Raw genomic sequence first — 12,802 nt, forward strand, 5'->3', positions numbered from 1 at the left:
GTGTAAAGCACTGAGAACTGTGGGAAAAGCTTTAAAATGCAAGTTTCATTGCAGAAATTGATATTCTGAACCATCTAAGGCAAGTGGCATCTATTTGCTCTTTGTTCCTAAAGAATAACAAACACAAGATCAGTTTCTGTGGAGCAGTTGGGGTACAGGAGAAACACAAGCCCTCAAGCACAGGAAGCCTTCAGCAATTGTGTAAGCACTACCAAAGCTGATTTGTATTTTCATATAAAATCTGAAGTTTCACCTTGGAGAAAAAATTCTGAGTTACCTGCAACCACACGTGCACTTCACTCTACTGCAGTGACAGGCAGAAACATCAGCTTGAAGCAACCAACCCAAGGGCCACTGAATTCTTCAGTGACTTAAATCCACAATAGCAGATTGAATGAAGCAGGGATTGGCCTCTCCCGCTGCTTTGACAGTCTCCTCACAAAGCCAGAACTTGTGCAACAAGTTACCTGAAGCAGTTTCCTGCAAACTAATTGAAAGTAACACTTGTCCTTTTAACACCTTTTTACAAAAAAATCTCCCACGCACCGTCCTGTGTGAATTATTTTATATTAGGAGCTCAAGTATCATGAAGCAGAAAAGACAGAAACAGGAAACTAGATCAATGTTTGTGTAAGAGCAGGACAAGATTCTCAGAACTTGTCCCTATCCACCCCCTCCTCCCTACCAAGTTCATTAACTCAAGCTTGCTGTGAATACCAAATGTCATCTGCAGGGCAAAGTGGTGGAGCTACTTACTAAAAACTTTACTACTTCTCCTTCAACGGCCAAGTAGTTCCCTGGCAGACTGGGTGATGTACAACTGACTACATAACTTCTCATGCCAAAACTTGATCACCTCCCTGCAAAATGATGGATCAGGCTTGGAGCTCCATTAGCCAAGACTTTTAACCACTGGATTTATCAACATGAATTAAAACCAAACTTATAGCAAATCACCACTTTTTCAGAGATTGAATTGTCTCGAGCTCTTCAAGAACTGCTTAACTTTCCTGCATTAAGGAGATACTGGTTTGTAGTGGGAGGGCCAAGGCATGTACAATTAATACATTTAAAAGGACACAGCTGCTGCTCAGGATCCAAAGCAGTGAGTGACTGATTCTGGGCATGAGAAGACCAACTTTAGTTTCAGTGATAACAGACAAGTCAATGACACAACTCAATTCTTAACACTTTTATTCTTACAGTTCTAGGTTTGAACTGTACATGCAGAGTTGCATAAGTCACAATAGAGATTTACAGTGGATTCTATTCTATGGTAGAGTGCAATCCAGAATCCTTGAACAGTATAAAAAACAACTTTAAACATCAAGAACTTGTTAGGAGCAGAAGGGTTAAAGCTTCCCCAAGAATTCCAGCTCTCCTGGATACCTAGTTACTAGGTACTGTATGTTAGACAAGAGTTGAAGAGCTGTAGAACACTAAACAAACTCAGAACATCCTGATGTCATCCCATCTTCTTTACTTCTTTCCCACATTTCTGGCAATTAAGAATAAGTCAAAAACCCTGCCACCTGCAACCAGCTAATACAGACAAAAATAACTACTTCTTAACTTGCCTGTTTAGGGTTGTACAGTGTTAAAGAAAATATTCCCTCAATGGCATTTGTATCTCACATCAGCTGAAAAAGCAATGTAACAAAAATAAAGGTAGAACATCTTTGAAAATAAATATAAAGAGGGAATGCAGACAAAGTGTCAAAGATTTTTTTTTGGCAGGTAACATTCATAATATACAAAATATAACTTATTCATATTAGCCAAGGAAACATTCATGAGTTCCTGTAAACTGGTTTAATCCACCTCCTCCATGCGTGATGTGTCATCGTCTCCTTCAAGAGGTGGCATCTCCTCAGTGACTGCTGGACTAGCTTCTTCTGCAGCAGTGTCATCTTCATCAATGCCTGTGCAGAGAACACATGGACTGTTAATGCTGACAGCACAACTCAAATCTTTATTTATTGCAGCATAACCATCTGAGGAACAGTTCCCCTTTCTCCACACATACTGAGCAGCACCAAGGTGATCTACAGACATTACACCCTGAAGGGGGGTGTGACCATATCGAGTTTACTGGAGCCAGGACAGATATGTAACTTACCCAGACCAAGTTTGATCATTCTATAAATGCGGTTGGCATGTGTCTGAGGGTCTTCTAAGCTGAAGCCAGAGGACAGGAGTGCTGTCTCATACAGCAAGATGACAAGATCCTTCACAGACTTGTCATTCTTATCAGCCTCTGCTTTCTGCCTCAGTGTTTCAATGATGGAATGATCAGGATTAATCTCCAGGTGTTTCTTTGCTGCCATGTATCCCATCGTGGAGTTGTCCCTCAATGCCTGTGCCTTCATGATCCTCTCCATATTGGCAGTCCAGCCATATGTACTTGTCACAATGCAGCATGGGGAAGTAACTAAACGATTGGACACAACAACCTAGAGAGGGAACACAAAGCTGAGTTCGTAATTTAAACATTTCAACAAGTACAACTGATTTACTCATTTCAGATCACAGAACTTGTTACATATAGACAAACTGAGTAGATATAGACAAATTAAGTACTTCTATTTACCTTTTCTACTTTCTTTTCAAGGATATCTTTCATTATTTTGCAAAGGTTTTCAAACTTGGCTTTCTTCTCCTCCTGCTTCTTTTTCTCTTCCTCATCTTCTGGAAGCTCCAAACCCTCTTTTGTTACAGAAACCAGGGTCTTGCCTTCAAATTCCTTCAGCTGCTGCACACAGTACTCATCGATGGGTTCAATCATGTAGATCACCTCCAGCCCATGTTTGCGAAGGCGCTCCACAAAAGCGGAGTTGGCCACCTGATCCTTTGTCTCACCTGCAAGAAAACAAGGATGCCAGAGCTGAGCCTCAGCAACAACGTAGCAGCTTGTTCCTTTTCTGCACAGCCTATGCAACATTCTGGGGTGCTTCCCATACATAAAAGGGGCATGAACAGCCTGAAGAAACAAGCCTTTTAAAACTCACACCCTCAGCTTTCAATACTCTGCCCTGGTTGGGAAGTCATTTTGCATTTCCTGGAATGCCAGGTAAGAGATGTTTCCCATTCCTGCCAAGCAAGAAGACCGGGAAGCCCTGTAAGAGCACTTATACACCCCCAAAAAGCTAATTCTACATATATACCTGCATTTACACATCATTTCAGTTCCAACTCACCAGTGATGTAGTAGACGTGTTTCTGGTTCTCCTTCATCCGAGTGCAGTAATCCTTCAGAGAAACCATCTCATCACCAGATGCAGATGTGTAGTACCTCAGTAATTCTGAGAGCTTCTTGCGGTTCTGGGAGTCCTCATGGATGCCAAGCTACAAAGGTAGAAGAAAAAAAAAAACCTGCTACTAAATGATTCCTTTAGGTAAATACTGAACTGTGGTAGTTCAGCGGTTCAGGCGTAACAAGGATCCATAGCTGCCAGTATCAGTATTGCTAAGCAAAAAGACTACAAACCTTGATGTTCTTGGAGAACTGCTCATAGAATTTTTTGTAGTTCTCCTTGTCTTCAGCCAACTCAGTGAAAAGTTCTAAGCACTTCTTCACCAAGTTCTTCCGGATCACTTTCAGGATCTTGCTCTGCTGCAGCATCTCACGAGAAATATTCAGAGGTAAATCCTCAGAGTCTACCACACCTCTCATGAAATCTGGAAAATAATAAAATTACCTTTGTCACTGTCAAACATTACCAGTCACTACCCAAGTGGCTCTGCCCACTTAAATTACAGATTGGTTTTCTACAGAATTCCGGGTAACATGAACTAAGCACTACTTTTAACTGCTCAGATCAGCTGTTTAGAACTCCAATCTTCCCCTTCCCAAACTTCTTTAAGTACAAGAAACCATAAAACAGCAAAGCAGTTTGTGTAACTTTTTAGGAAACATTTTCCCAAAATCATACTCACTCAGGTATTCAGGGATCAGTTCCTCACAGTTGTCCATGATGAAAACTCTGCGCACATACAACTTGATGTTGTTCTTCTTCTTCCTGTTTTCAAACAGATCGAAGGGTGCACGGCGTGGGACAAACAGGAGAGCCCTGAATTCCAACTGCCCTTCCACAGAGAAGTGCTGTGAGGAAGAAAGGTGATGTTTTAGTCAATTTGCATGGTTTCCACTGCAATAACCTTGTAACAGGTCTTCAAAAGTACAACACAAATGGTGACCACTGGACATCAAATAAACACAGTAGTCAAGACATCGGTCAGGAACAAGCACTTTCTTCAGACAGACACATCGAATTTGTGTGCAGTTACAAGGCCAGTTCAAATGACCTTCTGTTCCCTTTATCAGACGGAAATTTAGGAAGCAAATATGTTCTTACAGTACTTCCCACTACAGGCACACAAAAGAGTATTATTAGATCTCACATCTTACCCAAGGTCCTTCGAACACTACAAACCCAAATAACTGAATTTATGTTTATCTGCAACCTACTTTTAAGTTTTTCAGTTTGACACAGTAAGAACTCAGCTACAAACTGGGAAGGCATGTGCACTTACTGAGTGCAGACTCTATTCAGATTATCAATACAAATGAAGTAGCTACAGTCGTGCTGGAAGACAGAAAGCTTACTTTCACAGCCAGGTGGTCTTCCCAGTCATTAGTCAGACTCTTGTAGAATTCTCCATATTCCTCATTAGTTATGTCATCTGGGTTCCTGGTCCAAATGGGCTTGGTCTTGTTGAGCTCTTCCTGATCAATGTACTTCTCCTTGATCTTCTTTTTCTTCTTCTTGTCTCCATCCTTCTTCTCTTCTTCTTCATCAGAACCAACATCCTCAATCTCTGGTTTATCTTCTGTCTTCTCCTCTTTCTCTTCTTTTTCCTCTTCCTTTTCCTCAGCCTCATCATCACTCACTTCCTTATCACGTTCTTTCTCCACCTACAGAAGAGATCAGCAGTTGAATTGAGAAAGTGGTAAGTTGCATAATTAACAGTTCTAAGGTATTCCTTCACAGTCTGACAAAGATGGAAAACTACATGAACGCAATGTCAATCTTTCCTTCTAGACTCATCAAAGAACTCCCATTCTCAGTGCTGAGATACAAGTGGTGTTTTGTTTCCTCATGCTCACAGGGTAGTTCTTGCTGTTTAATTTCATTACACTGAATGACCTCAACAATACAGCAAGATGTAGTTAATGGTTTGGAGGCAGATACACCACTGGCTTTGAAAACCCCAGGTTTATTCTAATCTAGTCCTGTGAAATAAATCTGTGATTAACAGAACTGCATATCCCAAGAGCTGCCTCCGTATCACATCTGAAAGAATCGTAACTACCACAATACAAATGCACTGCTCCTTCTTTCTCACGTTACATAAATTCACGTGTCTGTAAGTGGTGATACTCATTCAGCTTCAAGCAAGATACATACAAAGAGTGTAATAGGGTAGCCGATGAACTGAGAATGCTTCTTCACAATTTCCTTGATGCGCCGTTCCTCCAGGTATTCAGTTTGATCTTCTTTAAGATGCAGAATGACTTTAGTTCCACGGCCCAGAGGTTCACCTAGAATGGAGTATACAGGTTTTACTTTGCTGTGGCATAGTAGACTTGGATTAATTCTTTAAAAAGGCACTGCTCTAAGTCATTTTTTTACCACTGGGAAATGAAGCTTTAGTGATTTACAAGCTTGCTGTACCCAGCACGTATTGTAAGTGAGGTTAGGGAGATATTCACTGCTTTGTTTGTGGGTTATCTTTAAAGGACCTGCATACAGAGCAGTTGTACAAGTCTACAGAAATGTTTCCATGTGTAACCTTAAAAATCTCAAGTCTTCTTTATATAATGCACCATTTACTTGGGCATTCCTTTATCTATCAAATCACACCAACTTAACTGGGAGGGATCACTTGGGCCTGTTGGGCCTGATGACTCAGTAGTACTTATTTCACCTCTCCCATTTGTCTCTTCCTATGCATTGAGTAGGTGCCATTGTCATAAATATTTACAAAGTATTGCTGAGCAGAAACTTAACACTCACCATTATCCAGCCTGACAGTGAAGGACCCTCCAGCTGAGGACTCCCAAGCATACTGCTCATCATCATTGTGCTTGGTGATCACTGTCACTTTTTCAGCAACCAGGTAGGCAGAATAGAAGCCAACACCAAACTGACCAATCATGGAGATATCAGCCCCTGCCTGCAAGGCTTCCATGAAAGCCTTGGTGCCAGACTTGGCAATAGTACCAAGGTTGTTGACCAGGTCAGCTTTGGTCATCCCAATGCCGGTATCCACAATGGTTAGAGTGCGGTCATGCTTGTTTGGGATCAGGTTAATTTTCAGCTCTTTTCCAGAATCCAGCTTGCTCGGGTCAGTCAAGCTCTCATATCTGATCTTGTCCAGAGCCTGAAAAAGAAGAGGTAGGCTTTAACTTTCCTTGACTATTCCTAAATATTTCAGTAGCCCTAACAACATAATGAAGCAGACTAGAGCTTCAGGTACTTACATCTGAGGAATTGGAAATCAGCTCCCGGAGAAAGATTTCCTTATTGGAGTAGAAAGTGTTGATGATCAGAGACATCAACTGAGCAATCTCTGCCTGGAAGGCAAAGGTCTCCACCTCCTCCTCCATGGGTTGGTCTTGGGTTTGCACAGCTTCTGGCATCTGTGAGGAAGAAGAGAGTTGAAATTCAATTCTGGAACAGCTTGGCATACATATCCAATTGCAGGCAGTCACAATGGTATTCTGAGATAAAATATTTCAGCCACGTGGTTTCAACACTAAAGGAACACATGCATACAAAAAAAACCCCTCTCCTCGGATCCTTTTTCCTTTAACAATTCAGGACCTTTAAGGAATGCAGAAACTAGATGCAAGACTGTTACTACAGGCTTGCTTTACATTCACTTTAATTTGCACCATCTGGGCTAACGCAGATTCCTCTCTCCTCTGTTATTTTAAAAATTAATATAAGACCTTTATTTCCCCTCGTCACACAAGAAGTAGATATCGTTCTCACCATAAAGTCCGTATCTGAATTACTTTTTCACGTCCACTTATAATTTTGCACTTACAACTATCCCCTCCGGCAGCACACTCTACGCATTAACTGTGACTTATGCACCAACACGGCTCGGCCGGACCCGTTCCCCTTGTCTTACATGGAATAATATCCGCCCTTAGACGCTCCCCGAGCACTCCAATCGCCACAGACTCCACGGGCGCGGTGCAGCCCCAGCCCCAGCCCCAGCCCGCCCCCGCCCCCCGAGCGGTGCGGCCGCGCAGCGCCCCCTGCCGGCGCCCGCCGGCACCGCCAAACCTTCTAGAAACTGCCAGAGCCTTCCCCGCCCGCGCCCGCCCCCCCGCCCGAGCGCTGCGGTGCCGAGCAGCCCCCCGAGCGCGCTCCTGTCTCCTCTGCCCCCCATCCTTACCCCCCTCCCTGCCCCTGCTCCTTCTCTCCTCCTGCACTCCGTTTCTTTCCCCCCGCTCCTTCCCCCTCGCCCCCCCCCCCCCGCCTCGCTCCCTTCTGGCACTCCAGTCCTTTCCTCCTGCCCATACTCCTTTCCCCCCACCCCTCCCCAACCCCGCACGCCTTTCCTTCCCCCGCTGCACTCCATGCCTTTCCCCCGCTCCCTCCCCTCGCCGCGCTCTTTCCCTCCTGCTCGCCCCTTCCCCCCTGCGCCTCCCGCTCCTTCTCTCTCCCGCTCCCGGCTCCTTTCCGCCCGCCCCCGCCGCTCTCCCGGACCGCAGCTCCTCCATCTTGCGCTCTCATGGCCGAGCGCCCATTCATTGAGCGCGACCCCCCCTCGCCGCCCGCTTCCCCCGCGCCAGAGCGGGGTCGGGTCACCCCCTCCCCGGGCACCCTGCGAGGGGGAGGCGGCGCTGCGGCTGCACCCCGGGACAGGACCTTCCCTGAGCGACCCCTACGGCCCCAGCCCGCCCCCCCCGCCGTAGGAGCTGCCGATTTCCCTCCCCCCTTCACCGCCTTACTTCAAAAACAAAAAAAATACGAATTTAATAAAGTATATTCGGAACCATCAGCACCGACCTCCCTTTCAGCCACACCCAGACTTGGAGCCCCACCACCCTCCGAACCCCCACCTTTCCCGGGATCTAACGGGCCACAGAGGGCAGCACGTCCTGCGCCACGCGGCTCCCGCAGCTCCCCACCTCCACCCTCCCAAGGAACCCCAGCCCCGCACCCCCCAACTCCCAGGATTCGGTAGGAAAACGCTCCCTTTGCGCCGATCCATCCCTGGCGCAGCGCCGGCCGCCGCCGCTCACCTTGGCAGGGGGAAGGGGTGCTGCTGTCCTGACTGGCGCTGTAACACAACACTCGCTCTCCGCTGTATGCTCGCTAGTGCGCGCTCTCCGCCGCCCGCCCCATTTATATACGGCGGGATCCGCCTCCTTCCAGAACCATCGGGAACCTTCACCGCGGGCGCGGGGGGAGCGCGGAGCGGGGGGCGCGCGGCGGGGGGGCGGGGCCTGCCGGGCGAGGGGCGGGGCCTCGCCGCGCGCACCCAATCGCGGCCGTCCGCGACAGGCGCCGCGGGGCCGGCGTCTGAATGGGCGCGAGCTAGTGCGCGCTCACCCCCGAGCCGCTTCGCCCGCAGCGATTGGCTCGGCCGGGCGGGGGGGGCGGGGCCTCGGGCGGCTGCGTGAGCGGCGAGTGACGTCACCCGCTGCCGCGCGCCGCTCCGAACGTCCTAGAAGGGGGCGGGGCGGGGGCCGCTTACCCCCCCCCCACTGCATCCCAATCCTCCTTCATCCTCCTTCATCCTCCTCCATCCTCCCCCCGCCCCCGGGGAGCAGCGGGGAAGGGCCTGGAAAAGTCGGGGTCCCTCCTCCCCCAGCCGGGAGAACGGCACAGGACCGGGGTGCGGGGCGGCAGCCGCCCCCTGTCTTTGAACCCCCGTGTCCACCGCGGCGTGCGGTGTGCGGGAGTGCGGGTGTGCGGGTGTGCGGTGTGAGGGAGTGCGGGTGTGCGGGTGTGTGGCAGTGCAGGTGCGTGGCTGTGCAGCTGTTCAGGTGTGCGGGAGTGCATCTGTGCAGGTGTTCAGCTGTCCAGGTGTTCAGCTGTGCAGGTGTGCGGGAGTGCCGAAGTGGAGCTGTTGGGGTGTGCGGGTGTCCGGCTGTGCAGCAGTTCGGGGGTGTGCGGGAGCGCGGGTGCCTCGGTCCCCTCGGGCGGGCCGGGGGGCTGCGGGAGGGCGGCCCCGCGCGCCCGGTCCTGCTGGCCGGGCAGGATCCCGCCGGGCGTAGCCGGGTGAATCACGGCTCAGCGATGCTGTGGTAACGCGTTTCGCCTGCTCAGGGAAAACAACCCCCGGTTCTCACGCCGCAGGTATCAGCGTGCGAGCCTAACAAAACCGGGCATCTCGCTCTGTGCGCTTGTGCAGGGGTGGAAAGAGCCAAGGGATCGAATCCAAGCGGCTCAGCAGACCTACATAGCTATGCAGTTACTTAAGGATTTAAGTACTAATAGTAGACACCAGGCGGATGCCTCTGCTGTTGGGTTTGTAACAGCCCAAAGCCTGAAATCCGCTGGGCTTCTCAGCCTTTACGTGGCTTTTGCCATCTCATCTGGGAAATCTCGGCTGATGTTCAAAGGACACCGCAAGAGACATCTTTGTACATACATTTACACATCCTGCATAAAGGCTTTGATATGTACCCGTCTCATTATACCCAGTAGCTCTGTGATTGCAGCATTTAGCAGGGAGTGTATTTTTATATCCTGAATGACCTGATTGGGAGCAGGCAGTTAAATGCAGGTCTTCCATTTCTCAGGAGAATGATCTGCATCCCATGTGTTCCAGACCAGGCTTCTAAAACTTTCTTCTTGGAGCTGATCCACTTTTGAGGTTATAAATACCAAGCGAAGCTGCATGTTAAAACTGTACAATGATGTAAGCATGAATCTAGACAATCTCCTGCTCTAGAGAATAGCTATTTATTTAAGGAATAAAAAGGATGTTTCTGTAGCAAAAATTCATCCCATGTGCAACTTCTTGGCATTTTCTGTTGGCTCTTGGACATACCAAGATTTTTTTCTAGTTCCAACATCTGTCTGACTTTTGGGAATTGAAGTTTAATACACCTAACCTGACTTTCCCCTAGTTAAGCATCCTGAAATACACTGGCTAGCATGAATTTGGTATTACAATACTTGGATCCATTAATGCTTTTAATCAAGGATCCTCATGCTGAATTTAATATTCTTTGCATCCGTTATTCTGCAGTTTGACCCAGACAAGCAAATCTGATTGAACTGAGGCCTACAGGCTTGATTTTGTTGCAGCATTATGTTTTCAGGGAGTTTTCAGTACTCCTCATAATCTGACAAGAAGATACATTAAGTACAGGCATAAAGCATCATGTTGGACATGGCAAGGAATTGAAATTACAGCTTGTTATGTTGCAGTTTCTGCAGTGTCTGGATCAGTATCTGCAATGACTTACAGGACTCTGCCCTTCTAAATCCTGGTGCTCCAGCTCTGATCCAAGCAGTTGGCCAAAATACAGGATCCTGCAGGTTATTTTAATTAGAAGGAAAAATTAATTGTGGTGTCAACAAGAACATAAAAGGGTGTATAGATGACCTGCTGCTCAGCCCACAGGAGAAATCAAACTGTAAGGGTGAGGTTATTTGCTCGCAGTTCTAAGCCACTGAAAAACCTGGATTTCAGCCAACACTCAGCCTGGAAAGTTCTACACTTATGTCTGGGTCACCTTTTTGGTCTTTTTCTGCATTTTCTTTGAGTTTGATTTTGAGGTGCTTCTCAATGCATTTCTTTTCCTTTCTCTCGAACACATCGTGCTTGTACAAAATAATGTGCACCAAAATGCTTTCTTGAGTATGACACGTTCCTTTCTTTGCACAGTGACTGTGATTTTAGTGATCTGACAGCTGCTTTGGTTGTCTGCTTCCATAAAGCAGCTTAATGGCTCTTTACCACTATCCTAATAAAGTGTGGCAGTTACACCCAAGCATAATGATGTAACTTTCATGTTTTTCTTAGATTAAAAATAGTCCTGATACAGTATAAATTCTATAGGGTGTGCCTTTTAGGCTGAAACCCTCTTACATTCAGATTCCATTAACTGAAATGCTTTCTAACATTTATTTGCATCAAAATAACTTCTGTATTTTAGAGAACTGCTAAAGTATTACAATATATCGATATCTGTCCAAGCATTTTTGCCAGTAATATCCTATCAAATTTACTTGTGTGCTCTCCTTTTGAGGTGTCCAGAATTTTGAGGGTGCCACTTTTATAAAAGTACTTAAGATGTTTAAGAAAATATTTTCTTTTCTAATTTCTTGCTTAATATGAGTCCAGTGATTCAGACTTAGGGATATATGTCATTTTGAGCATGTAAAGAACCTATGGAAGGTTTTGCATATGTCTGCAGGATCATGTGCCTTTGTACTGTCTAATCTAGCAGTCACATCATTCTGTTTTCTCTTTTGTGGTTGTGTTATTCAGCTTTCAAAAGCAGACTGATTTCTTTTGTCAAAGTTGTTTGACAAGTGCACTGGGAGAATGTAATCTCATACCAAACTGTCTAAGTTTTCCCAGCTCTGCTTAATCCAAGTTCCTCTGTGCCTGTGTAAAACAAATATTTTCTTCATGACTTCTGAATATCCTATATTCTTTTTGTTCTGTTATGCAGTGAGGGCTAGTGAAGATACAGACGTTGTTCCTATGGTTACCTTATTTTAACTGATCCCAGTTTTGTATTGCTTCACTTTTAGGGGAAGAAAAAAAAAAGTGGTTCCAAACTTGGTTTGTGTTAATTTTGAGGGAAAATCTGAGCAAGATGGATCAATTTTTCAGCCAAGAGATTCTGCTGGTTTTCATTGGGGTAGAGTTAATTTTCTTCACAGTAGCCAGTATGGAGTTATATTTTGGATTTGTGCTGAGCACAGGGTTGATAATACAGAGATGTTTTGGTTATGGCTGGGCAGTGTTTGCACATTGTCAAGGCCTTTTCTGTTCCTCACACAGCCCCACCAGCGAGGAGGACTGAGGGGACACAGCTGGGACAGCTGACCCCAACTCACTAAAAGCACATTCCCTACTGTGTAGCCTCCAGCATGTGCTGGTTTCTTAAGGATTAGTCCCATACTTGTTCTCCATATACATTTGCATCTTAATAGAATCTTTAATTACACAATTTTGTAGAACTCCTTGCTATGTTAAAAGTTATAAAATTTAAAAAGAACAAAGTGAAAGTTGCTTGAAGAAAGTTATTTAATGTTCAAAGTATTGAAATAACACTCAGGAAAAGTGGGTTCTATTCAACTGGGTTTTATTCTTGATTCTGTCAAAGGCTTCTTCTGTGTTGCTGAATAAGATTTTTTTTATAAGCCACAAAGAAATTAAAAAACATTTGCATAGAGAATTCTAATTCCAGTATTGAGCTAACTTTTGAGTGTTTGGTGTTGTAGCCTTAATGCTGTTATAATGTTGTTTTAAAATTAATTTTGTTTGAGTTCTGACAGAGTTCTGTCATGTTATCTCAGTGCTTCAGGTTTCAGTTAAGGAAAACAAAACAGCAGCGATTGAAATTACCTAAACAGTAGATTTCGGAGGACTGACATAAGTAGAAATGTGGTAATATATGTGTAGTTTGATTTAACACATGGAATTATGCATGTAAAATCTGTGTTATCATAATGACATGTAAAGCTGGCGAGGGATCTCTGGCTGAGCAAAGCTTCATACTTGCTTAGAACTGTTTCCCAGGCTGTCCTCCTTTGTACTTTCTCATGCCTTGCTGGAAGCTAAAGTGATCATAAGATCTGCAGGTCACAAA

The 12,802-nt window shown here is 45.8% G+C and overlaps 1 protein-coding gene across 1 annotated transcript; it reads right to left on the bottom strand.

Moving 5' to 3' along the window:
- Positions 1-1,177: 1,177 nt before the first annotated feature.
- On the bottom strand, positions 1,178-8,454 carry HSP90AA1 (heat shock protein 90 alpha family class A member 1). The gene is made up of 11 exons (XM_032691982.1): positions 8,264-8,454; positions 6,485-6,643; positions 6,018-6,384; positions 5,409-5,542; positions 4,607-4,915; positions 3,937-4,102; positions 3,488-3,678; positions 3,198-3,345; positions 2,591-2,859; positions 2,120-2,453; positions 1,178-1,922 (listed from the first exon to the last, which is right to left on the bottom strand). Exons 2-11 carry the CDS (start codon positions 6,641-6,643, stop codon positions 1,813-1,815), a joined length of 2,187 nt encoding a protein of 728 aa, XP_032547873.1. The 5' UTR covers positions 8,264-8,454; the 3' UTR covers positions 1,178-1,812.
- Positions 8,455-12,802: the final 4,348 nt, after the last annotated feature.

The sequence above is a fragment of the Chiroxiphia lanceolata genome, chromosome 6 (assembly GCF_009829145.1).
Source record: "Chiroxiphia lanceolata isolate bChiLan1 chromosome 6, bChiLan1.pri, whole genome shotgun sequence".
Lineage (NCBI taxonomy): Eukaryota > Metazoa > Chordata > Aves > Passeriformes > Pipridae > Chiroxiphia > Chiroxiphia lanceolata.

Excerpts from the sequence above, each read along its gene's own strand:
- HSP90AA1 (XM_032691982.1), bottom strand. The coding sequence starts at position 6,643 with ATGCCAGAAGCTGTGCAAACCCAAGACCAACCCATGGAGGAGGAGGTG. Across the intron at positions 6,385-6,484 it reads TGATTTCCAATTCCTCAGAT|GCTCTGGACAAGATCAGATA; the intron begins GTAAGTACCTGA and ends CTTCTTTTTCAG. Across the intron at positions 3,346-3,487 it reads AGTTCTCCAAGAACATCAAG|CTTGGCATCCATGAGGACTC; the intron begins GTTTGTAGTCTT and ends CTACCTTTGTAG.